This window comes from Nesoenas mayeri (assembly GCF_963082525.1).
Source record: "Nesoenas mayeri genome assembly, chromosome: 1".
Classification (NCBI taxonomy): domain Eukaryota; kingdom Metazoa; phylum Chordata; class Aves; order Columbiformes; family Columbidae; genus Nesoenas; species Nesoenas mayeri.
In genome coordinates, this window is record NC_137541.1 from 145,745,521 (window position 1) to 145,772,824 (window position 27,304).

A 27,304-nucleotide genomic window follows, 5' to 3' on the forward strand; every position below is an offset into this window, starting at 1 on the left:
CCCAGCGGGGAAGTAACACGGAGATGGCACATTGATATTGAAACTTCTGTGATGTGTCCATGCTCGCAGTAAAAGTTCTCCGTGACTATGGTCTGCTCTCGTTCATTCCAGTTCAGGAAAGCCCTTGTGTATGTGCTCAAGCTCTGCTGAAGTCAACGGGATCTCAGTACAAGCTTAACATTAAGAATCTATTGAGAGCTTTCCTGAATAGGGATCTGTGCTTATTGCACTTGGTTCAATCAACCCATGAGATTTTGGTTTCTGAGTTTTTCAGCACAAGAATAGAAAAGGTATGTTTTGTGCATTAGGATCAGTTCTTTCTAGTATTTCTAGTGTATGAAAATGTTTGGAGAGTGGTACAGAACAATTCATTCTGAAGAGACATCATTGTATATTGTACATATGCACATATACATGTCTACGGTCAGAAAAATTTTGCTCAATATTGAAGAAATATTCACCTTTGTTTGGATCAATGCTGTGGCTGACTATTTCTGTAGCACAGTGTCCAGAATAACTGAATTATCCATGAAAGGTATACTGTCCGTCTGAGTGGCACACAGTCATTATGACAAGTGAGCGCTACTCCGCACCCAGTGAAGTCCTTGTTGAGTGTACTGAACTAAATGCTCCATACTGCTGTGCAAGGTGATAGGTCCCATCAATGCATCCAGGTCATTAAAAAAATCTACAGGGAAAAGAATAGATTCAGCATCAGAACAGTGAAGCTGTATTTGCTACTTGTCACCCTTTAATAGATTTTATTCTCTTGCAAATTGAGTCAGGCTGAACATTTCATGGGAATGAAAGTTTAGTGCTGCTGAGATTAATTTTAAAGCCTTGTGGTTCATGATGTTACAGGCTGATGCACAACAATTTTCTTTTTAAAGAACAAAACAGTGAGTTCTTTGGCTTTGCTTTTCATTAATTTCCATTGAGTCTTCATAAAGCAAACACATGCTGGGCAAGATTTATTTTGAGATTAAGGACAACTAAATCAAAGTCTATACAAGTGTCTACCTATATATATGCTAGATATTTAAGCTACCATGACAGAAAAATAGAGGCCTGTACAACATGGCCAAGACAGCCTGAAGAGTAATTTGGCTAACTAGCCACTAGGGACTTAATTCTGTTGCCTACTTAGAGGCATATAGTGCCCATTTGAGATGCTCTCAGTCAGTTGATACATATAGCCTGGCATGATACGTGGCAGATCTAACACAGGATGTACAGGAGATTTCCGGAATGGCAGTGTAGGTAAAGATACCTCAAATAGCATTTGGCAGCTATGGTAAGGCAACTGAATTGTACCCCTGTCTCTCCTTCAGGGTGAGCTGAACAGCTCTCTGAATGCTGCTGTTTGTATAGAACAAAGCTCCATCAACTGCAATTGGAGATTAGTCCCCCAACTCGTATATATACACACCTACACTTAGATACCCTTATTTTGATTTGAATCCTGCCCATGCCCTTGCCTTAAATATGTAAATTAGCCTGAAAACCAAGGAACACTATATCATCAAGTTAGATGCTGTGGCACTTGCTCATGGAAACCATTTCAGCTGAAAGAAGTTTGCCCTCAACAGGGAGCGAGGCACCTCATTCCCATGTGTGTCAGCTTGGATGTGGGGAGGGCCCGGGGTTTTTAATTCCTTCTGCAGAAGGGAAGAGTGCTTCTGCTGTTTGCTGTGGTCTGGATGAACACAGCCCATCCAGCTCCATGACTTTGGGGGGCCGGGAAGCTGCCTTGCCTCCCACAAACCTTTCTCTCTAGAATGACATAGACGGCAGTGAATGCTACTCACAGCTATGTCTGTGACCTGTCTATCACCAGTCCTGACCAGCCAAATAAAGAAAAAAATTAGATACTTCTGAGCATGACAGCCATCAAAATTTCCTTTAAGGGCTGTTTTGGAACTGACCAGAAGCAGACTGAAGAAAAAGTTACCTCTGCAGACAGGTTTCCTATCAAAATAGCTGTTTTCCTGATTGAAACCATGTGTTAGTCTTCTAGAACAGTCAACTACCTTGCATCACTCACCTCTGTTTTCCTTGGCCAGGTTGTCAGCCATCTCCCAGTAGTCATAGCTGTGTAGGATGCTGTTGGTGATGCTGACATGGTTGGCAGCCATCTGATGAATGCGCTGCGGGATGCTGATGATAGGAGATGGGGAAGGGGCCCCTGTGCTCCCTTGGGATCCTACAGAACTTACTGGAGAAGGGCTAGGGGACATGGGTGATGGAGTTCCTGTGCTCCTGGAAACAGATGTTAATACAGTTACTTGAAAGGGTGTTGGGATTAAAAATCATGAGAATATCAGATCATACTTCAGGTAGGAAGACATAATTTCTGACTCCCAAGATGATGTAAGTTTCTGCATGACTTACTTTCCACTGGCACCCCAAGGAGATGGGTTCTGAGCAGCTTTTGATGAATTCTGTAAAGAAAAAAATAATTCACAATGTATATAATTTGTCTAAGAGTATGAAATTAAGAAATGTAAACAGTATGAAAGTAAAAAAAAAGTAAAGAAAAAAGTTGTGCAGATAGAAGTATTCCAAGTCTCGTGATGCAATAAACCCACTCAGCCTAGCTTGGTGTTGTGATGAAGCAGTTCTGCAGCACAAAATCAAATCACAGTCTATTAAACACCCTAGGATGGGGGGTGGTTAGGAAAACATGTCAGCTGAAACTGAACCTTTGCACAGAAACCCTGGAAGTTCAGAAGAAAGTGCTGCCAAGACTCTTTTTGAGGTTTAACACAGAATTTCTTGTGATAGAGAGAAGACAAATGTCATTGTCCCAGGATCTATGAGACTGTGCAAGTCTACTCAGCCTGGCTGATCACAGGGGTGTGAATCTGAGGCTCCCTCAGCTCAGGTGGGTGTTTTAGCCACCAGGCTCAAGAATCTCTTTCATGATTGCTCCTCTTGTGGCTCTTACCCTTGGTCTGAATATGGCAGCATTCACTGGGCTGGAAAGGCTGCCCTTGTAGACTAGTGGTTCTTCTAGCTGAAGGGTGACCCAGACCCCCCAGAAGGGGACATTAGCTTATATAGCATGATCTCTTGTACCTCTGCAGTCATTAAGACTCTCATTGGTGTACCGTGCTTAGGCTAAATAACTTAATTGCTTGAAGAGAGGTACCTTGTACAAGGGCTATGTTTACAGAGCAGGAAAAATTCCACAATAATGGGAACTGAATAGCTAAAATTATTCTAGTAGTTAATCTAGAAGAGCTGGTGGGAATTTACTGGGAGGCTCCTGCCCATTTAACCTGTGGAAAAACTCCTCCCCTCTCCCAAATGCTGTGACTGACTTAATCTTGAGCCAGTGAGAAAGAAGGATGTAAAAAACAGACGTCTAAAACCAGTTTCTAATTTCTAATTTTTCAGAGGAAAGTGACCTCCTCGCACCCTCCCCTGGAACCATACATCCAGTTAATTGTGTGCTGGGGTACGACCCTCCCTTCTTGACAACCATGGGAAACCAAAAGAAGTCCTGCAGCCTACAGTCTGTTTACAGATATTATTTAAATGGAAGGTTGCAGGTGTTGCAAGCTGCAGGAGTTACAAGTATTAACAGCAGTACAAAAATTCACGATCTCCCATGGCTTCAGAAGGAAAAATGACCAACTAGGGGCTTCAGAGCTTCACGGATTTCAAGGCCAGAGGTAATCCGCCAGGACACTCAGTCGGCAATTTCTGTTTTCCACCAATCACGGAGCTTCTACCAGAAGCTAAATTACTTTTTAAATTTATTATATTTGATTTTGCAAAAAGGATAGCTAGTCACAGAGAAATACTAAAACACTATTTATCCTCCTTGTTGTCCTGCATCCTGTGTTAGGAAAACATTCTGTTTCAGGGTTTCAAGAATTAATTTTCTTAACTTCAGTGCTAGCTTGGAGGTTTTGTTGGTCCAGCTCCAGCAGTACTGCATGCCATGGAGTATTATCGGCTGTTTCCGTATACGTAATGATCCTATCCTCTCTTAAACTGTTCTTCAGTAAACTGGACACATCTCCTGAGCCTGTCTTCAAAAAGTTTGTTTTCAAGTTTTGCTGTGTCCTCTGAACTGCCTCTTGTGTTCCCACATCTCTCACGTGCACACCAACACTGGCTGTATTTTAGCAGCGATCACATCAGTGCTGTGTGTGCCCTGTAATTCTTCCTGCATTGTGACACTGGGCCTTCTATGTCCCTGGTAAGTGGTGTGAAAAATAAGGTTTGGATGGGTGCGCTTCCTTCAATCAATGGTGTTGGTGGTAGTGGTGTGGGGCTTTTTTGTGTTTGTTTGTTTGTTTGTTTTTTCCCCAGGAAGGGTTAAGGTGTGAAAGGATAAAAAAGAAAGTTTCACATTTACCATCCTAAATAGAAACAACCTGAGAATCCTTGTCATTTGCTCCTCTTACAGAATAGTTGCTTTTTTTTTTTTTTTTAAATTTTATTTTCTGATCTCTTTTATTTTCTGGTCTCAGAACTACTGACCTTCGTCTTTCTAGTGTAATGGAAACTGAGCACATGTTATTTACTTACAGAGCTGGAGGCAGGAAAATACAAAAATTGGAGTTAAGGATACTTGTGCTGTAAATTTAACTAGCCTCTGTCCTACTTTATAACTTCCTGCACGTTTTTTGTCGTGTTTTAGGTATATTACTCCTTTCAGTTCTGCACCAGAAAGGTGGGGATAAGGATTCTAAAAAGATTGTAATGTTGTGAGGGCCCAACTCTTATCCCACTGTGCTTACTGCTACCCATTCTCCTGGTTTCTTTCTGCTCTCAAATGTGTCCGGCCCCTGAATATCTGTGGCTTCTTTTTGTCTCTGTGCTGCATTCATTTTTTTTTTTTTAATACTTAAAGGGATATTTAAATAATATCTTTACTTTCTAAAAGAAAAGTGTGTTTAATATTCCCTGCAAATGTGTATGACAAGGTTTAAAAATCTTTCTTTGATTGATAATGTATGTGGAAGTTCTTAATGCAGTCAGCATTTTATGTCACTTGGTTTTGAAAGCTTTCAGATACCAAATATTAAATGAGTGGAGAATTGGCTTGTTTTCCACTGAAAATTATAGCAAATGGATTTTTTTCCATTTTTACTCTCAAAGGTGAGAATACTGTCTAATGTGAAACTACGCTATCATTATATCACCAGGAGCTCTGCAAAAAAACAAGCTCATCTTTGCGATAGCAGAATGTAAGTCCATTTTATGTTTGCTGTGAAACAGTTTCTGTCTGCTAGTAGGAGACATTTTACATGGTTGAGAGCCTGACCGTCCTGTTCTTAATGCGGGTATTCTCTGAACTGGTAAAGAAAAATAAAGTGCTGTAATAAGCACATATTTCTTTCCCTTCAAATTAGGTCATTGTTAGAGAAACATAATATGTTGAATTATATATTGCTAAATTTTTAGAAGCAATTACAGTGACTTCAATTTCAGTTTGACAATAACGGATCTGTCAATTTCCTTCACTGTCTTCGTGTGTTCAGAATCTGGTCATGAGCATTCCTGCTTGTATTTGGATTTTTTCTTATTAACAAAATGTCAAAGGATGGATATTTTTCATTTCAAGATACCTGCTTCTGCAAAAAAACACCAACAGATGAACCCTGTGTTCAAAGACAAATGGCTGTTCAGGTCCCCCAAAAGAGTTTGTTTTAAAGCTTGTACATATGTGCCTGAATGTACATACTATTTCTTTTTTTAATTAGAAAGATAAAGGGTAGTTTTGTGTTTGGAAATGAAATACTGGATGGATTGACTGCTAGATGAGCTCCACCTGAAAGGTTTCGCTCCTGAGATACTTCCCATAGAAATGTTGCCAGTCAGATAAAATACATTAAAATACTTTTAATGACTTCCTGTCTTATTCAAAACAATCAAGGTTTGAACCTGACAGGCAGTGGAAAACAGAAGCAGTAGCAGGAAGGGGAAGCCAGCAATGCTGTGGCAAGTACATGGCAGGTGGTTTGATTGCCCTCCGATGCTTTGGTACAACTCCCACTGAAGTCAGCATGGGCTATTTATCTGTTCCTGGGGTAAGAACATGTCCCAGTGCCCTGTCCTACCTACTGGTGCTGCTACGTGGAAGCCCTGCAGCTGAGGACTGATCTAGATCAGTCTTCAACTCACAGGTAGTCCAGTGGGAGGTGTAATCCTGGAGGGGATTCTTAGAACAAAATCTGCAAAACCTATTCACAACAGAGCTGGATAGCACTAGAAAACTGACCAAGAATAAGCTGAAAATACTTATTTGTTAGTGCAATAAATTTCTCATCCTTCATCAGGGGACATGGTGTGTATTTTGCAAAAAGGGCCATTGTGAAGACAACAGAACTGACTAGACATCAGGTGTTGCTATGGGACTCTACGGTAAAACTCTACTGGCTTCACTGGGGAAGAACTAAGCCAAGCACAGCTACTGTTTTAGTAAGATGCTGTATTTCCTATAACGACACACTGATCTAAAAACATGTCATAAAGAATGCACCTTGAAATACTCAATAAGCGCTTTTGAATACTTGACTGCGTGGTCTCTCTTGAGTCGGAACATCCTCCAGTAGAGAAGGGCCAGGCAGCGGTAACTAGAACAAAACAGAGAGCAGAAGGTAAAGCATGTCCCCTGAACAGAAATCCCAATTAATTATCTTAAAATTCTCAAACTAACACAGAGTGGAAGGCTGACAGCACCTTGCTTAAGGTTTTTATCACCTTTTGTTTACAGTACTTCACACTTTGCCATGGATTCATGAGCAAGACCAGGTCACACTGACAAACGCTACCAGTGAGGTACCAAACAAACCATACTCAGAAGGGTGTGCAGGGTTGGGTCCCCAGGTCTTGACTCTGATTTAAAGTCTGCAGATTTAGCCAAAGACCTATCCCAAGAAAAGGTCATTACAGGAGTGGAACCCAATGTATGTATTTGTATTTCTTGTCATAAATGCAAAGGCAGCCTTTTGGGATATCTAACAGCCTGGAGCCTCTATAATGAACAAAAGATATAATGGGTGTATTTTGTGTACACCCGGTGGCCTCTTCCAGCAGCTGGAGATAGCTGGGAAACAGGGAAACCTTGGGCCTGCCCAGATGTCACTGGCTGAGGTCCTTTGTGGGAAGCCAGAACAGAGACTGTGTTGGAGCCTGGAGGTTATTCCTAGGCCACCTGCCTGATTTGTTCTCCAGAGGAAACCAGTAGTGGGCTGAAAACCTTAACATGCTGTACTGGAGCTGTCTGCCCCCATGCTCCTCGTTAGTCTGCAGAGTGCCACACACCTTTAATGCTATGTAATTAAATAAGAGTAATAGCCATTAACTATAATTATACATCACAATAACTGATAATCAGCATTCAGGACACACAAACTCTTTTATTTTCTACTGGCTTTAGGTGTACTGGTCTATTTTGTGAATCAAGAATCACCACCACCTCTTCCCAGCAACATTTTTGATCAGCAAGTGTGGGATTGTCCCATGGTAATACAGTTTCAGAAGCAAAAAAAATGGTGTTATGCTTGTCCTTTGGCAGCAGTGGCCTTATTTTTAAAAGCAGTCTTTAGTCTTTGAGCCAGCCTAAAGCACCAGAAGGAACAGAAGCACAGAGTACTCCCTATCCCTTCAAAGGACAAGGGGTGATGGTTTTAAACTAAAGGAGAGGAGATTCGGATCAGACATGAGGAAGAAATTTTTTACACTGAGGGTGGTGCAACACTGGCCCAGGTTGCCCAGAGAGGTGGAAGATGCCCCATCCCTGGAGACATTCCAGGCCAGGCTAGATGGTGCTTTGAGCAACCTGATCTGGTTGCAGATGTCCCTGCTCATTGGAGGGGTTGGACTAGATGGTGTTTGAAGGTCCCTTCCAACCCAAACTATTCTATGATTCTGTGATCTCCCCGCTCCCAGGAGGTGCTCAAACCTCAGCAACCCCCCTCGGATAAACCAATCGCTCTTGAAAAAAAATATCCCAGGCAGGGTTTCTCAGCTGCTTTGCCTCCTGCCCTGAAAGCAGAGGTGGAACTTCTCACTTGGTGCCGCTGGAGGGCAGTGTCTCCTCAGGAGAAAGGGAGGCGGGCGCTGCCTGGCAGTCGGCCGGGCGGGCGCTGGGAGCAGCCGGGGGACGCGGTGGCCTCGAAGCCACCATAACTCTCCCTCTGTCACCTTCACAGGTACAGCGCATATGCAAATGGTGTCAGCGCATCTGCTGGCTGGCAGACGGTGAGTTAGGATCGCTATTCATCGCCCAGAGAAGGCACCGGCTGTTTTCCCTCGCTCTGACCTTTCTGCTGAAACAGATGCAGCGGCTCCGTGAATTGGGATGTGGCTCCGCACACACTGAAGCGCTCCGGCAGTTCTGAGCAACCCTTCATGTAATATGGCTTGCTTTTTTTTTAACCATTCTTCAGTCGTTTTCCCACCTAAGCATTTTTAAAGCAATTGCCACGAATGCATTCTGTGCTCCTCCTGATGGCACAGCAAGCCGGTGACAAAGAAAGGGCATTTTAAAAATAAATCACATCTCCGAATATATATATATATATATATATAAAATACAAATGATCCATTTGGACTCCTTATTTGTGGAGGCTAAAGATGCATTTAATTTGGATTTTTAACAGATGGTTAATAGATGTTAAAAACACACTTGCTGATTGTAAATGTCCACTTACTGAGAATCAGTGACCATGTAATAGGTATTTTATGTATCAACTACATAGATATTAAATTAAAATCTGATTTTAATAACATTTTGGTATTTTACTAGCATCAGCATCCACCCTATAGAATGTAAGATGCGTGCATATATATCTAGAAACCTCAATTTAGAAGGTAATCCAAGAGGCTTAATTATCACCATCAGCGTATCTCCCTTCATATAATGTAAATATAATTTATGATTATTGAGCCTAAAATGTCAGCCACAAAAGAAATTACCAAGCTATCGGTACAAAAGTACATCACTCATAAAAACAACAAACCATCAGGCACTTAAAAATTAATTACGCTGACGCACCGTAGCTGACCTGTCACAGTCAATAAGTATGAATTGCTTATTCACAGAGACAGAATGCAGACCTGGTACAGTGATACAAGGGCTGGACCTTCCCGGAGCAAAAAGTATTCTCTTAATTTCAATAGACAACAAAATCCTATCTGACTGCACCAGCATCTGACTTCCAAGAACTGGCTCACTGCAGAAAAGAAGCCTTTTGAGGAAATCTTGATCTACTAACCATAATGCTGCCAGCTGTTTGTCTTCTGGCGTGGCGTTGGGGCCTGAGTGGGTTTTTAGTCTCACTGCATACCTTCAGCAAAAGGAAAAAAGCCAGTGTGAGTTACCTGAAACAGCTTTATATTACTGATCAGAGAGATAAGCCGGCCAACGTAATTTGATCTGCCCCCTTATATATACTTGCTCAAATCACCAGACATAGAGGTGCTTTCTCTGGTTGTGTTTTGGAGCTATTTTGCCATTAGCAGTGCCTCCCTGCACTCTTGAAACAGCAGTAACTCCCTTGTCAGTCCAGAGGGCAGCCTAGCTGGTGAGGTGATGCTGTCCTACTGAAATAACATCTGCTGCTGCTGTGGAGACCCAGTTACACAGAGTTCATGCAGAAAGGTTTTCCCAGCGTTTGAAGGCAGACAGCCTGCCTCGAAGCTGCTGCTGCCCTCGCTCTGCCAGTTTCTGAGTGTGTCTACCCAGATTTGCTCCTCTGAGCAGAGCACAGCGGAGGGGGAACATGTGGCTCAGAGCTATTTTTGCTCGTGTGACATTACATTCAAATTCTATAAATATTAAACATCCACAGAGGTAGCACTGCTGTTTCAGGAGTGTATGTGCTATGCAATCACGAATTAGCTTCTGGAAATATCGGCTTCCAGCTTAATACCTGAACAATGGACAAGGTTAGGACAACACACAGCACTTCTGGGCTTGCTTCCAGAAAAATACCAGTTCCCCATAATTAGCTTCTTGTATTTTTTCCTTATCTTTGCTTTCAAACTTTAATCTCAATACCTGGACAAAGATTTGGTATGAACATTTTGTTTCAACAGGAATACCTAGCAAAGCACTTATTTTTCTGAGCTGCAGCAAGTGAGATCAACAGCAATTCACACTACAATACAACCAGAGCTACACACATTATTGAAAGCTATGGATCTGCAAGCAAAATTCATTTCCAGAGCTAGGACCACATATTTACTCTCATGAGAAAAGACAGAGCAGACAAAGAAAGAGCTTTCTGCCTTTTGAAAAAAAAAGAAGGGGAGAATTTCAGAGATGGGATGTACTATTTTCTTACGGAAAAAAAAAAATATTTGATTTTGTTTAATAACCTTCCAGTTCAAAAGCTGTCCTCAGTCCACTGAAATGCATGAGAAGACAGCCCTAAGTGGAATAAAATGCCAACGGAATTGTTAACACGCAAGAAAATCATTGCATCAACACGACGCTCAAAAGAATGCAATTGTTTTAGAAGCTTTGCTCCATTATGAATATGATTAAAGATTAAAATGTTTCATTTCCTACAAACTTAGTCCTGAGCTGTGCGGTTGGCTTGCCCTGAGAAATGATGCCATGGTCACTGAGAACACAGCTTTCCCTGCTAGCGTGGCTGGTCTTGCTCTCTTGTAAGGAGACTCACTCAGCTGCTGGGATGATTTGGACCTTTGTGTTCTCTGTCAACACTGTTGATAATGTTAACTATTGGTACCAACTATAAAGGAGCAAACGACTTAAGAGAGAAACTTCCTTCATGGGGATTGAATTTTAGGTTATCCTGTTCAGAGAGCCATAAAGGTGACTAAATGTAAGGGTCTGCTGCAGTGTGAGCTGGACTCCAGTGGCTACAGCAGGACCATGCACAGCAAAGGGACCTTGAGTCTCCATTTGCCTGTCACTGTTCACATCTTCTTTCAGGTAACCATTAAACTGCAGTCTTAAACACATTGCAACATTTTGCAAACTACCACTCCATGAGAATGTTTTGGCATTATGTATTATTATTTTTCCCTTTTGAGTGGCACAGAACCTATACCATGAAACTCTTGAAGTAACTTGCAACTTGAGTAATATGAAAAATATTACAAGCTTTTTTGTTTTTTTCATTCTATGCAGTTCCCAAATTTAATTTTGATAGAAATCACCGATAATACATACATATTACATATGACTGACTACGCACTTGGGAGGACCTCACTTCTCCCCTTCTACTGTATCTAGGGAATTATGTGATAATGTAGATGAGCATGTTTGCATAAACAGAGTAACCCCTGAGGTCATCTCCTCCCTTCCTACCTGATGAGTTCAACTGTTTCTGAATACATTGTATAAGGGGATTTAGATTCCATTGGGCCTTGTTCCATTGCATTTCCACACTCAATAAACGATAGCGCTGCTTCTGCATAATTCAGTGCCTTTCCAAACTTTTCCACCTAGAGGGAAAAAATAAGGACAGAGAGAAATAGTGTAATCATCAAGTTATGCTTACATTTTATGGGATTTTCTCAACATAAATTGCAAACTTGACACAAGTTGGTATATCTTCAGATTCACAAATTTTCCTAAGAGAAAGCTAAAACACATCAAACCCTGTGCCTCAGTGAAAATTTTAAGATACAGAATGTAGAGCTGAAAAAGGCTACAAAACATTATTTGGTCCACACTCTTGTATCCAAAGAAGAATCAACTCTGTCCATGACATTCCTGACAGATCTTTTTCAAAGCTCATCCACATTGCTGGAAATTTCACAAACTCATCAGGCCTTTTGTTTCAGCTTTCATTAAAAAGGGTTTCACATGTATTTGCAAACATAGTTTTTCATCACTCAGCAAAGAACGACAATGATTATTGTGAACTAAGAGAATGAGAAATAATAATAACTTTCTTATCCAAAGGCTCATCTCTGTTCTCATATCTTCTTTAGCCCTGTTATTTTCAGCCCTGCTTGACCATCCTCTCCTCTTGTCAGGAATTTGCTTTCTGTATCCTCCTCCTCTTTCAGACAGTGCTGTTCTCTCTCATCCTTCTTCCTTGACCCATTTCTTCTCCTATTTCAATACTTTTTTGACTCTGTGTGTGTGTATTTGTAAACTTAGACAGACACACGTACATGTATGTCCTCAACAATGGTGTATATGCAAATGTGCACATAATTTTCGTATGTGTACACTTACATACCACTTATCTGCTCTCAGAATTTCATTTTTGATGTGGATGGAGGTGAATCATACTAACACCTCTGATTTCTCTTTCCTTCAGTCAGAACTCCTGCGGTACATAAAGCCCATTAATGGACAAGATGCATTTGGTTGAAATCTGATGCACACAGTGAAAGGTTAATGGACCTTATTCTTTTCCAAGGGCTAAAGATTTTAAATAGTAACTTTGGAATGGCACACTGGCTTCAATCTATTTTAGGTTCTTATATGACTCCCATTGTGATCATACTGGAGAACTTCACAAACTTTTTACTGTATTTCTCTCCCTGACGCTCTTGTGTGAGTGAAAGTGCTATTATCCCAATTTCACAGATGGGGGACTAAGGAGCAGAGAGACTTAGAGTAATTTTCAGGCTGCTCAGTCGGTAAGTGCCTATGTTAGGTATTGCAGTGCCAAAGTAGCAGGTATCGAGCCCAGCAAGGTGATTCAAAGTGCATGGGGGCACTTTGGCAATATGGCAATTCCTCCAGGATCCCTACAGAGTCAATGAGGGAGAGGACGTACCTGCAAAGAGTGATTCACAAGGTGTAAGGTGCCAGTTCACTGTGTATAGAAGCTAAATGTGAAGGATATTTCAATCACATAACACTGATGAGAGGCTGTTTAAACTCTGCCTAAGTGACTCTCATGTAGGAAACTTGCGGCAGAGCAGAGAATAATGCTTGCACCTCCTGTTTCTGGGAGTCTACCATAAAAACATTTCTCTTTGGGCTAAGAATTTCCTTTGCATATTAAGTGATTTTTTCCACTCTGTTTAAAGCAACACACTAAAATGCACGTTTTGTACTTCTCCACAATATTTTCTGATTTAAGACTCACTTTAGAGTAATATGGAACTGAATAAACCATGGAAATTTGTGTTAATAAACTCAGGTAGAGTGTAAAACTTGGTGTTTGTGTCCTAAATTAAGGGCCTGCTTCTGCTTCCTTGGCCTTTTTGCATTCTGTACAGCTGAGAAGAAGAGGTGAAGAAACAGAAGCTCTAAGCTATCTTTCTTCTTCCTGCTGAGGGAACAACAAAATGTCTGTGTGACAGAGCAAGGCAGGGCTGCAGCTACTCCCACCTGCAAGACAGCCCTATTAATGCAGGGTCCCACCCCATACATTGCATCTGTCATTCCAGAAGCCCACTGTTTTCAAGGGTGTGCTAGCTTATTCATAGTGCTGAACAAATAGCCTTGGAGAAAGCTGAGAGACGGCTAAGCAGAGCTCTCTTGGAGCACTGTGTACATCGTCGCACCCATTTAGCACTCAGTACAGGAAAGACATGGACCTGTTGCAGAGGGTCCAGAGGAGGCCACAAAAATGAACAGAAGGCTGAAACAGCTCTGCTATGAGGTCAGGCTGAGAGAGTTGGGGTTGTTTAGCCTGGAGAAGGCTCCAGGGAGACCTCATTGCGGCCTTTCAGTACTTAAAAGGGGCCTATAAGAAAGATGGGGACAGACTTTTTAGCAGGGCCTATTGTGATAGGACAAGGGGTGATGGTTTTAAACTAAAGGAGGGGAGATTCAGGCCAGACGTGAGGAAGAAATTTTTCACAATGAGGGTGGTGAAACACTGGCCCAGGTTGCCCAGAGAGGTGGGAGATGCCCCATCCCTGGAGACATTCCAGGCCAGGCTGGACAGGGCTCTGAGCAACCTGATCTAGTTGGTGATGTCCCTGCTCATTGCAGGGGGGTTGGACTAGGGGACCTTTGAAGGTCCCTTCCAACCCAAGCTATTATATGATTCCATGATTCTATGATTTGTTTGAAAAGACAAGCATCTCTTTAGTGCTCTATACAACTTCAGATTCCCCTTCCTTACTGGTTACATTTTTAGACAGGTCAAAGCAAGGTCTATAATTTGTTGCAACAGCCTTTGTGTGTGAGGTGTTCCTCTAGTGTTATGCAGATTCCCTGTGTGCTTCTGATGACGTTAGAAGAGGTCTGCTATGAAACTGGAATTCTTTTGGCACTGAAGAGCCAAAGCTCTTTAAAAAAGTACAAATAACTCAGCCACTAGACCAAATTTGGGGATACAATTATAGGACCTAGCCAGCTAGTTAAAATGAAAAGATAGGTATGTTTATCCCTTACACAGCTTCCATTACTATAGTTACTAATTAAAGCAAAGGAATAAATGGAAATTTTTATTTATCCAGGCCTTTATCTCAGTAAGTCATTATTTGTTAAGTCATAGTTTATTGGGCTATGAACATTTGATTATATAAACATTTCTTAATTTAACAAGCCTAGCCATCCTTATAATAGATTTTATAATTACCCCAGCAATACTGCACTGATGAAGAAACTGCATTACAAAAATAATTTGGAGCAACATAACTGGAAAGAAAATGTTCTCACCATTGCATCTGCTTTATGCTTCTTCCGTTTAGCTTCCTGCATAAAGTAATCTGCATTGCGTGGCCTACCAGGGGAAAATAAGAAGACATTTTATTATTTTCCGAGGTGCAGAATATTTTCAAGTTATTTTTCCCTTCTTTTAAACCTGATTTGCAAACATTTTTTATGAAGAAAATACACTTATCATGTAACCGTGCATCTTCTCTTTCCAAATTGCTGCCTGTGGAGACAATAGCATTTATGGCTGTTCTCATTCTTTAGAAGTCAGTGATTCAAAGCAGGAAAAAAATCTAATAAAATGTATTTTTATGGATTATATAAACTGCTTCCCAAATTAGTGCAGTTTTGATCTGCAAAACGGATGCAAGTGTTAAGCAGAACAGGTTATTCCGTCTTCTCCTCTCCCTGGTGCTTGCTTACCTCTTTTTCTACTCCTTTCTGCACGTTGTTGTTATTTGCCTTGGCTTCTCCCCCCTCTCAAAACAAGTGTGTGTTTAATCTCTCCACTTTGAAAACACACATTGAACCTGCTTGTCTCTACAACTACCATCTCACCCCCCCTTCTCTCTCTTATCTGCAAGCATGCTGAGAGTGCTGTTTACTTTTCCTGCCTGGAGTTCATCTCTGACTCAGTGCTGGGCCGTGTGCTGCAATTCCGCTGGCATTCCTCGTGACAACTTCTCCATTGATTTCTCCTCAAACAGACCTCAGAGACTCCATCCCTTCCTTAACCTGTCTGACCTACTGACTGCAGGGCAGAAATTCAACTGCTATCTTAATTCACAAGTCCATTTCTGATCCAGACAGCCACTTCCATTCAAACTGAAAACGCAAACTGATGTCTTCTTGGCAATGTCTGGTCACCACCTCAGTGAGCTCCTCATGGCTGAAGCAAATTTCTTCCTCTCCTCCCACAAGCTCTACCTATTGCACCTTTTTTGGTCACTGTGAAGAATAGTCATTTGCCGTGTCATTTCAGGCCATAACCTTGCATCTGCCATTGTTACCTCTCATAAGAGTCTTCACATTTCCTGAGCCTGCAGATTCTTACAGTCTCATATATGTGGGAGATGGCCACCTTTTTCCTCCACTCAGCTAAAATACGTTTGTCCTTCTTCTTCTCAGCTCATACTGTGGTTACTGCCATGTCCTTAGCTCTCTCAGAAAAGGACATTTGACTTGCAAAATAATTTCCTAAGTATTGGCTGGAGTGTCATCTCTGTCCTTGTTGAACAAATCTGAGATATTCCTGAGTAGTCAGTGTAAATTCTGATGTTTTTACCATTCATGCTTTTAAATGCTTGGTTTGTAAATGACATGGTATTATTGCTACTTAGCAATCTGTTATAGGTTAACCCCCGTGGGCAGATAAGCTAAAGGGGAGAGAACTGGAAGGATAAAAGTGAGAAAACTCATGGCTTGAGATAAAAACACACTAATAGGTAAAGCAAAGCAAAATAAGGAAGCATTGCTTCCCACGGGCAGGCAGGTGATCGGCCATCTCCAGGAAAGCCAGGCCCCATCACACTTGGGAAGACAAATGCCATCACTCCAAACACCTCCTCCTTTATCCTTCTTCCCTCAGCTTTAATTGCTGAGCATGACATCATATGATCTGGAACATCCTTCTGGTCAGTTGGAGTCCAGAGGGGCCAGCTGTCCCAGCTGTGTCACCTCCCAGCTTCTTGTGCACCCCCAGCGTCCCCGCTGGTGGGGTGGTGTGAGGAACAGAAAAGACCTTGATGCTGTGCAAGCCCTGCTCAGCAGTAGCTGAAGCATCCCTGTGTTACAAACACTGTTTTGGTCACAAATCCAAACCACAGCACCATACTAGCTACTATGAAGAAAATTATCTCAGTCCGAACCAGTACACAATCCTAACTAGATTTTTGTAATTGAGATTTCTCAGCACACTTATTTAAAAGAAACAACCAATGTTTTATGCGAGTTAGAGAAGATGCAGGTCTAAAACCTGAAGTCAATGGGATGGATGAGTAAAACATGTTTGCTGAAAGCAGTAAGAACATGCTCAGATCCATAATTGAGATCAGTGGGAGCAAGAGGGAGCTTCTTGACAAAAGACAACAACCAAATATACTCCCTTGAGATCATAAGGCTTTTTGGCAGTGCGTTTACTTAGTCCGTTTCCTTCTACCTATGTGCACACAGATTCAAGGACATTTAGTTGCATCGTGGAAGGCTAGTGAACCTCATTTTGAAGAAAAGTAAGGCTGAATATTGCTAGATGGAGATAAAATTTGAAGTCCACATAATTTTGAATTACTTCTGCCCTAAAAAGATTGTTGATATGAAGAAAACCAGTTCCTTTGCCCAATTTTCTTTAAAATATTATTCTCTCTCACAGTGGAATTTTCCCCAGCTTACTCTAGCCAGCAAGTCAGAACAGGGACTAAAGACCAGTTTGTGTCCCTGTATCTCATAACCTACCACATTTGCAAATACTTCCTATGCCCAGCAAGATGCTAACATTATCTTAATAATACAAAGCATGTGGCTGTGGCCTTGGTCAATTATGAAATATTAGACATGGAAAGAGTGATAGCTTGATGAAAAAAAATAACTATGTTTTCAGAAACATTGGAAGAATTCTTAAAAAAAAATTGAATCAGTCTTGTCTCTTGTGCAATGACCTAGGTAAGATGCTTAACCATGAAGTGACAAAAAGCAAAGCAAAGCAGAGCAAATTAACAAAACAGTGGTCTCATTTCTCTGAAACAATCAAAGTGATGAACCTTTACGTGAACCTTTCAAACTCAGGTCACTAAAATATGTCCTTTGCAACAGACGCAAACATGTATCACCCAGCGCTATGTGTATAATTTGCTTCTTTGAAGCATGGTAAGAGGCTGTAAAAACAAAGTGAGATAACACAATGTAATTATGGTCTGCTTATAAATAAGTTAATTGTAAAATGGTTTTCCACTTGTAACAGGATTTATTCTCCCGAGTTATGATTAGCAATGAGGGTATTAGCAAGAGGCAGGAACGTTACTGAACCAAGAAGCTTGGTTTGAGGGCCCTGCTGTGGGGCGGTTAACCACAATGCAAAAAATATATAAAAGAAATTATTAAGAGACCATTTTAAAGCAAAGCATATATATTGTCCTTGTGAATGTTTAGGCATTTCCATAGGAAAAAGACTAGGCTGATTCATAAATTAGGGGATACCAACAGAAATTAAGATTTATTGGGAAAAAATGGATAGGGTATGTTTTCTTCTAGTTTCTTAAACACAGCTTCTTCAACAGTGTTAATAAACATGCCAAGCCAAATTCTGATCTCTTTATGCTATCTATGAAATACTACTTTTCAGTTTATCACTATGTGTTGACAAACTTTCTATTCGGATTACTAATGTGTATGTTGGGTGAAAATGGAAAGCTGAAATGTCCGATAGATTTAGTGTATGTTTATGTACATCGTGTGCATTTCTTATATCATTTTAATAACAAAATAAGGATGTGCCTGCTTTTATATTTTCTTTTTTTCCTTAATGAGAAAGATGTCATATTCAGCTTTGTCTAGGTTCTTACTGGACATGACACCACTTGTCTTTTCAAATCCAGTATGCTAGTTGAAATTATTATGAAGTAAAAACCAACGAACCAAACAAAGCCCCCTCCCTCGCCCCAACAACAGAAATAAACCCCTCTTCTATAGACTCCTTGAAGATAACAGGTCACCTCAGCTCACGGACATATGAAGATGCATGAGAAAGATGATGAATAAATTAATTACTCAGGATCACTCTTTTGCATACTGCACATTTTGTACCTCTGAAGTTTACAAAAGATTGTTAATCATCATATTCTGATTTTACAGTGACTGAGAACCCTTATCTGCTACAAACTTTAAGGTTAGCCCAGATTTCCTCTCTAACTTGACCTTTTTAGACTGGATAATCTGCAGGTAATCTCATTGCATGCTAACTTCAGATACTACATGCTACTGTTGAGTGGTATTTTGAGGAGAAGCAAATCTTTTTTCCCACTGATAAGATTCGGAAAGATCTGTGGCTGAACTCCTTTTCAGGTCTTTGATTTAAGGTTTGCAGTCCCTTTGCAGATCACAGCCTTGCTACAGCCTGAGGAGCCAGGAAACAGGGACAATTTCTACAGGGTTAAATTGGTACCTGGCTACTGGTTGAACTGGAGTGGATGTGAATAGCAGAAGCAGCACTGGGGTCTCTTTCTTAGGCTAAAACGGTTACTTGTCATGAATGTAAACTGAAGTCCCATGGAAAGTTATTCAGAGACTTCTGGTTTGCAGACAATTGAGTCAGATTTTCCTCTTAAGTTATTTACAACAGTGTGTATCTTTTGGTGTCAGCACTGTCACTTCAGATTTACAAACAAAATTCAGGCCTCTTAAAAAAAAAAGAAGTCTGACTTCAAATTAACAGGTACAAATAAGTGTTTTATCTGTATTAATAATCTTGACTGCACAAGAAAGTATTTTATTTCTGAATATCTGATTGTTGGTACTTTTAGAAATATAGTCCTCTTCAACAAAGCCAAAAAGGAGTCCTAATACACTGCTCTAATACATCTCGTATATCTCTCTGAAAGGCAAGAGAAAGACCGTAAAGTGCCAGTGCCAACTAAGTCAGGCTGCTGGTGAATTCTCCCTGGGATCAAGTGTCATTATGTGAAACTGGCTGCTCTCGAGGAGAATTTACCCTGCTATGTCGATTGGGGAAAGCAATCAAGTACCGCTGGAACCAGTTCAACGCATTCTCAGTCAACACTAGCCAGTCACCTAGGCACTGCAACAGAATCCCGCCTTTGACAGAATAACCCCCCCATGGCTAGATCTGATAGTACAAACAAGGCCAGGCTTCCTTTTCAGCCACGGCATTCAAGCTGTTTATGACTTTGACAAGGGCAGCCTCAGTGGCACGGCTGTGGCCGAGTCCAGGAGAAAATCTATCAAACAATCCGCTACTGTCCAGGATTTCTCTCGCTAGCCCCGCCACCGCTTTCTCCAGGAGCTTGTCGAAAACCAGCAGGAAAGACAGTATTTCCATTGCTTGTCATGTTGGCGCGGGAACCCAGCGTGAGGCGAGATGGCTGCGGGCATGGTAATTACTCCCCTTCCCAAGCAGCCTTCAGAATTTCCAGGCTGTTGAGCTCCTTAGAGTGGTGTTACCATTACCCAGGTGAAATGCTTGCGTGTGTGTATGTGTTTCTCACCCTCTCATCCTATTTAGCTCCACGCCATTACAAGCGCATCTCTGCCACCTTTGTCTTTTGCTGCCTTCTCGGAATTTAATTTACTTCAGTTTAGCAGATAATTGCAAAAATGTAAACTCGCACCATAAAAAAAGGAAATAGAATCAAGCAAAGTGAATCAATAAAAGCCTTACTTCACACAGTAATTTATCAGCATCTACTGCAACATAATCTCCTTGGAACTAAGCACAACCGCTGGTATTTACAGAGCATGGTGTAGCTTAGGCTCCAATATACAATTTTAATTATAACTGCATTCAAAATCACATTTTTCATCTAATTTTTATATTTTATACGAACTAAATACTAAACTATAGCATTTTCTGCTTCATTTACATAATCTATCACTTGTACATTATTTCTTACTGTGGTATGGTGCTTTATGAGGATACATTAAAAAAACTAATAAAAGTTCAATTAAACATCATAAATGTAGCCGAGTGCATATTTTAATACCCTTCAGAGATAATTCTGCTGAAGTGTTATAAAAGAACAAACTAGTGCTTCCTCAGTGTACAACAACTGCTCATAATAAAAGCAGCTTAAATCGTAATTCTAAATATAGGACCAGCTTCACAACTTCAGTAATTTAGACCCTAAAAAAATGAGTGTGCTGGAAGGAAGAAGAACAGGGAAATAAGTGACTTTATAGTCAGACATAGGGGAAAATCAGAACAAACTGGCATAGTCAGGGTTAGCCTATGCCCAGGTTTTAAAGCTGTACCAGCAGGCCCTTAACTTTCAGTCCCAAAAGAGAAGAAAATTCTGTAAGAGCAAGAAAACCTCATAAAGTGAAAAGCAGGTGTATACAGCTCTGCCTGTTTTCTGTTTCATACTGGCATGTATGTCAGGAGCACATCTGACACGTTATAGATAAGGGTGGTCATCCTGGGGGCAAAGGACAGAGGTGAAGCTGGGGAGCAGGTATTATTATACAAATAGTGTTCTTAGTATCATGGCCTCCTGTCCATTCCATAACTTAAAATAAATGCCATTTTATGGGACGTGGTACTGCTGTGTCTGGGGCATGGCACACATGGTGGCATACAAGGTGGGGGAGAGCCCATGGCATTGTACAAGGTGGATACCTAGGTTTGGGAGTCATGCTCACTATGGCAGAGCCAGCAGGTCAGTAGAGTTCAGCAGAGGAGCATATAATATATGTGGAGAGGGCAGAGAGGGTATTTGTGACCAAAAGATAACGCTACAGGCATTTCAGAAAGACAAGGACAAAGGATCTGATTGAAGTCAGGCCAAGTGTAAGAAAAATTTACTCAATCACACAACAACTACTATCTTGTTGGGCTTAGTAAAGCAAAGTCAATAGCTTAGGTTAGATGAATAGTACAGATACCTAGAGATGGAGCTACTGTTGCAAAAACCAGAAGATCAAATCAAAGCATGGCACCTAATTTAAATTAAATGAAGAAAGATCAAATAAGTGGGGATTCCTATTTTGGCTAAATGCAAAATCCCCCAGACTAACCATGTCACAGAATCACAGAATGTTAGCAATTGGAAGGGACCTTGAAAGATCATCTAGTCCAACCCCCCTGCTGGAGCAGGAAGACCTAGATGAGGTTACACAGGAGTGTGTCCAGGTGGGTTTTGAATGTCTCCAGAGAAGGAGACTCCACAACCCCCCTGGGCAGCCTGTTCCAGTGTTCTGTCACCCTCACTGGGAAGACATTTCTTCTCATACTTAAGTGGAACCTCCTGCGTTCCAGTTTGTACCCATTGCCCCTTGTTCTACCATTGATTGTCATCAAGAAGAGCCTGGCTCCATCCTCGTGACACTCACCCTTTATATATCTGTAAACATTAATGAGGTCACCCCTCAGTCTCCTCCAAGCTAAAGAGACCCAGCTCCCTCAGCCTTTCCTCATAAGGGAGATGCTCCACTTCCTTCATCATCTTTGTTGGCCTGCACTGGACTCACTCCAGCAGTTCCCTGTTCTTCTTGAACTGAGGGCCCAGAACTGGACACTGTTCCAGATGTGGTCTCACCAGGGCAAAGTAGAGGGGAAGGAGAACCTCTCTTGACCTACTAACGACCCCCTTTCTAATACACCCCAGGATGCCATTGGCCTTCCTGGCCACAAGGGCACAGTGCTGGCTCATGGTCACCCTGCTGTCCATCAGGACCCCCAGGTCCCTTTCCCCCACACTGCTCTCTAACAGGTCACTCCCCAACTTATACTGGAACCTGGGGTTGTTCCTGCCCAGATGCAGGACTCTACACTTGCCCTTGTTATATTTCATTAAATTTTTCCCCACCCAACTCTCCAGCCTGTCCACGTCTCGCTGGATGGCAGCACAGCCTTCTGGCGTGTCAGCCACTCCTCCCAGCTTCGTGTCATCAGCAAACTTGCTGACAGTGCACTCTGTTCCCTCATCCAAGTCATTGATGAATATATTGAACAGTACTGGTCCCAATACTGACCCTTGAGGGACTCCACTAGATACAGGCCTCCAACTAGACTCTGTCCCATTGACCATGACTCTCTGGCTTCTTCCCTTCAGCCAGTTCCCAGTCCACATCACTACCCAGTCCTCCAGACCACACTTCCTCAGTTTAGCTGTAAGGATGATGTGGGAGACTGTGTCGAACGCTTTACTGAAATCAAGATAGACCACATCCACTGCTTTGCCATCACCTATCCACCTGGTTATGTCCTCATAAAAGGCAATGAGGTTGGTTAAGCACGACTTCCCCTTGGTGAAGCCATGTTGACTGCCCCTAATGACCCTCTTATCTTTAATATACCTTGACATGGCACCAAGGATAAGTTGTTCCACCACCTTTCCAGGGATGGAGGTGAGGCTGACTGATCAATAGCTACCCGGTCTATAGTTACATCAATGTAGTTAAGTATAGGAGACCAAGAGAAAGAGTCAAAACCCACTACAAATTCCTGGGCATGAACCAGACTCATGACTTCCATGGTATCTATGTGAAATCAATACCTAGAACAAAACACGCAAGGGCAAAGTGTACCTGTGAAGAGAGAGGAATGACAGAACTATTAACAATAGACACTTGAGCTTCTGTATTAAAAGCAGAAGGGGAAAAACATTACATCCTTGCAGATACATTATGATTGCCTCTTTTCTTGTATGTTCAATAGATACTCTGCAATCAACTAATTTTTGTTGAAGGTAAGGTGAAAGCCTTTACAGTCAGAAGTAGAGAAGGCATGACCATAGCAGTGCAGATTTTTATTGGTTTAAAATGCCACAGAATCACAACCTGAATTCCCAAGAGGCAGGTGAAAAACAAAGGCAGAAAGACCTTTCTGGGAGAGCGGCTACCTGGTAGCCAGCTCTGATGTTCCCAGCTGTGAGGAGTGAGAAGCCAAGGTGTGGGTGAAAGTGTTGAGTGACAGCACATGTGAAACCTGAGTCAATGCATGGGGAATCTACACTGAAAGGAGCAGGTGATCCTGAAACAAAGACTCTGTCCATGGCTCTGTCCTGCAATGCCTTTCTAAGAAACTTCAGTAATCGTAGGATTTGAAAGAAAACATAAGAAAGCACTAGAAGACCAGGAAAGCATCTGATAAGGATTTTGAGAATGTATATTCCTCATGTGCATTAAGTCATCAGAGCCTCTCTCTCCAGCTTCATGACTCGTTGTTGGTTGTCAAGATGAACAGGGTACTCCCAGACTAAACATGAGTTTGAACAGTTGACCTGTGATTCTTGAGGCTAAAGTGGTTATGATCATTTGCTAGTTATCACTGGAATATAAAAATATCCTTTATGTATTGAAAGATCTATTTCCTTGTGGGATCACAGCCTTTGTGCCCTAGAGTCATTACAGTGAGTCTTCTAGTCCAAAGCGAAGCTTCTGGGTAATTATATGGTGGAAAATGGACTTCAAGCACATTTTTCAAGTGTATGTGAAGATATTTTCCACTGCCACAGGGACAGCAAAGCTGACCTAGGAATTAAGCTGCAAATAGAGGCATTAGAGTATCTTTTACACACACCACCTATGAATTCTGGCATTAAGGATGATGAAAACCCACACTGCTCTGTGATCCAGCACAAGACAAACTCTGAGTTACACTGGGATGGATGTTTAGTTCTTTGAGGAGAAACCAATGTTTTCTACCGAAGGAAAACAAGCTCTGTCAAGAACCAGAGGTATGGGAGAATGATAAACACCATGGGAGGTTAGCTGAGACTTCCTTATATTCAGTACGAGAACTAGGTTAGCCAAAGAGCTACAGGGTTTGGAGGTTGCTTATCACCTGCTGTAGGCTCATTGCTCACCAGTTACAGAGGTGAGGAAAGACTGGGAGAGACTGATGGGAGAGACTGTTCTCTCCTATCTGAAAGATTCAGCTCTGCTGCTGGGACCTGGAGGAGAGTTTTCTGAGCCCGATTAGAAGACTTTTGTCCTGCTCATTGTTATGATTCACTGTGGACTAAAGATGTTTTCTAGTCAAGACATAGAGTAAGAAAAAGGTGAACCAAAATAAATTGATGCAAACAAATCCTCTTTCCTAAGTGGCAAAATTATTAGAGGCTGTTTTGTATTGGAGTCTGTCAGTAAAACCATTCCTCGGCTATGTCTGTGCAAGTGAAATAAGCAGGGCAGGGTACCAGCTCTGTAGATCACCTGTGGTTTTTAATTGCTAATACTCTCCCTGGCATAGTTTTAAACTTGGTCGCAGACTGCTTGGGCACAGCTGGAGACAGTACAGGCCAGGGACTGCTCTCAGGAAGCGGTGAGTGTTCTTCGTTTTGGGGAGTGAAGACAGTTATACTTCTATAAACTATATAATTATATAAACATAAGCAGTGCTGGACCACTTACCCATAGGAACAGAGGAGGGGCATGGATGTAGCCTGTAAGCTCAAATGAGGTCCACAGCTCCATCTTTTATTTGATGACAGGGAATGGTGGCTATAAATTCTTTACCCTGTGAGAACCTCTTGCTAGAGCTGACAAAACATTTATTTCCCACCAGATCAAGCTCTCAGAAAGTGTCCCTAAAAAGAAAGGGGGTAGGAGGTCTTGCAGAGAACAGGTGGCTTAATTATCTAATAATGGAAGCAGTGTCTGCTAATAGTTTAATGTTATTTTCTCATGGGCAGTGTACATATGAGAAAATTCAGTGCCACAGGTAAGAAGGAGAGGAAGAATGGGATGGTCAGATAAAGTCTTGACATCCCCCAAAAGCCAAGAAACTGGGAGCAGTCCAAAACAAGCATATGAATTTGTGAAGGACTTAGTGTAGTAGGTGTTGGTCTATCTGACCAGTGATTTTTTAGATTGCGGATGAGAAGAAAGAGGAACCAAGCTCTTTTCCTTAACTGTGCAACTAAGGATGTGCTCAGCACTACAAAAGTTTTTCTACATACTCCAGAAGACAAGGAGTCCTTGAGGTATTTGGAGCAATGCAAAGTGAAATGACTCTATAGAATCATAAAATCATTCTGGTTGGAAAAGACTTTTAAGAACATGGAGTCCAATCATTAACCTGGGACTGTCAAGTCCACCTCTAATCCATGTCCCTAAGAACCTCATCTATGCTTCCAGATAATGGTATGGGAGTCACAACCCAAGAGCACCTTTTCTTTTCCACTCTGAAGTAGAGAAACAAAGATGAGGAGACTGAAAATGAGAGACTTGGGATTCAAGCCAAAACAAAAGAGATGCACCAAGAAATTATCTTTAGAGCTTTTTATGAGTTCCATCCATAACACCTTGACGGGTTGAATACTTTCTGGGTACATGGTTTACTGGCTGACAAAAAAACCACAGGAATGAGATCTCACAGCAGGATATGCCTGTCCTTAGGACAAGGTAAAGCTGGTGGGTATGTGTAGCACCTAAATTCATAAAGGTGGAAAGAAACATTCAAAAAATAAGAGTTAAAAAAAAAGCTGAAGATGTATTGTCTTGCTCCTACAAGGCCAGAAAAAAGAAGAATAATAAATGTAAATGAAAATACCCACACCCCAAGTTTGAAAGGGTAACCCACAACACAAGTGAGAAATAATCCTGAGGAGCAAGTTCTGGTTTAGCCATAAGGAGAACCGAGTAGCTGGGTACGCTCTGCTCTTTTTATACCACACATGCAGGATTGGGAGGAGCGTGTAGGACTGTGCCCTCAGGCACACACAGCATGTCTGTGCTCCTCACTTCAAGGAAAACAGACTTTGTTCCTAAATGCAGTTATTGGGAATTCTGTCATTCAGTGAAATTACAGCAGGACTCAATTTGGCTTGAAGCATTATTATGTAGCCTTGAAACTTTTCTCTTCATAGTCAGAATTGGCCAAAAAATCTAGGAAATCTTGTTAAGAATTAATACTGGAAACAGCATTGATGTCACTTATACATGTGGCATGCTGGGTGCCTCGAAGCATATTTAAAGCAGTCAGTAAACAATGGCAAACCAGGGGAAGTAGGATTTTGCCTGCCTTTTGAAGGCTATATTTACTTTTATATTGCGATGTATGTGTACACAACACTCTGCCAAGCAAGATATACTTTTTATTGACCTACTTGTGTTCCAATTTCTTGCTAGTGACAGCTGTTGTCAATGATATGGAGAGAATAAATTGAAAATAAAGCAATAAGGGACTGATTGGTCAGAAAAATTAGTTGTTGTTTTAAATCAAATATAAGGGATTTAGTCTCTTAAAAACTATAGATTCTGATTAAAAAGAAGACTTTAAAGCCATGGCTGGATTACAGTAATTCAGAACTTCATGGATTATGAGATCAAATACTTCATAGGCATGATTTTAGACAAATGTGGCCATTAGGATTACTACATAATTTTAGACTGCTGTATTACATTCTTTCAAATCCTCTGCTATGGTGCTATATGAATCTGAAAGATACTGACTGCCATGTTTAATTTGATCCTTCTAACGTGTGAGTCAAATTCCTTGACATTTAACATTTGCAGCCAGTCTAATCTGCTACATTTCAGTAACTTCTCTGCACAGTAATTTCAGAATCAAGATCTAGTGTAGCTGGTATTCTTCTGGTGTTTCCTAGATACAGGTTGTGGACGACAGTTGTAGTACATGAAAATCTCCCTCTTCTAGTTGGCACAACAGCCATTTAGCTGTTTCTAGTTTTTAAGGGCAAATTAAGACATATTTGATTCTGTGTTTTATCATATTTGGTTTCTTAGCTTGCCTTTTTTTAATGGGCTACAGGTTGCTTGGGGACATTCTACAGGGAAAGCACTAAAAACAAACAGTTTTATTGTATCTCCCTCTGAAAAGGTGAAACAGTTTTATTGAAGATGTCTGCCACAGAAATCACATGTATCACCAATGGAGAAAGCAAGTGATAAAAGCCTCTTAGATTATAGAGACAGTGAAAAAAGCAGTTTTTCTATGACAGTATTCTAGGGGAAAAACAAAACAAACCAGTCTCTCTAGTTTTTTTGTCAGCATCTTGAGGGAAATATCACAATAGTTCTGTTGTAGCAGTTTCTGACTGT

The 27,304-nt window shown here is 41.3% G+C and overlaps 1 protein-coding gene across 1 annotated transcript in view; it reads right to left on the minus strand.

The window, feature by feature from the left end:
• Nucleotides 1-566: 566 nt before the first annotated feature.
• Nucleotides 567-27,304, minus strand: part of AFF3 (ALF transcription elongation factor 3) — a gene marked incomplete at both ends in the record, with an annotated part of 326,580 nt that continues 299,842 nt past the window's right edge. The window contains 7 exons of the mRNA XM_080347050.1: nucleotides 567-688; nucleotides 2,045-2,259; nucleotides 2,392-2,441; nucleotides 6,500-6,593; nucleotides 9,240-9,311; nucleotides 11,306-11,442; nucleotides 14,576-14,639. Coding sequence (XP_080203176.1) covers nucleotides 567-688; nucleotides 2,045-2,259; nucleotides 2,392-2,441; nucleotides 6,500-6,593; nucleotides 9,240-9,311; nucleotides 11,306-11,442; nucleotides 14,576-14,639 — 754 coding nt within the window. The remainder of the gene's footprint in view (nucleotides 689-2,044; nucleotides 2,260-2,391; nucleotides 2,442-6,499; nucleotides 6,594-9,239; nucleotides 9,312-11,305; nucleotides 11,443-14,575; nucleotides 14,640-27,304) is intronic.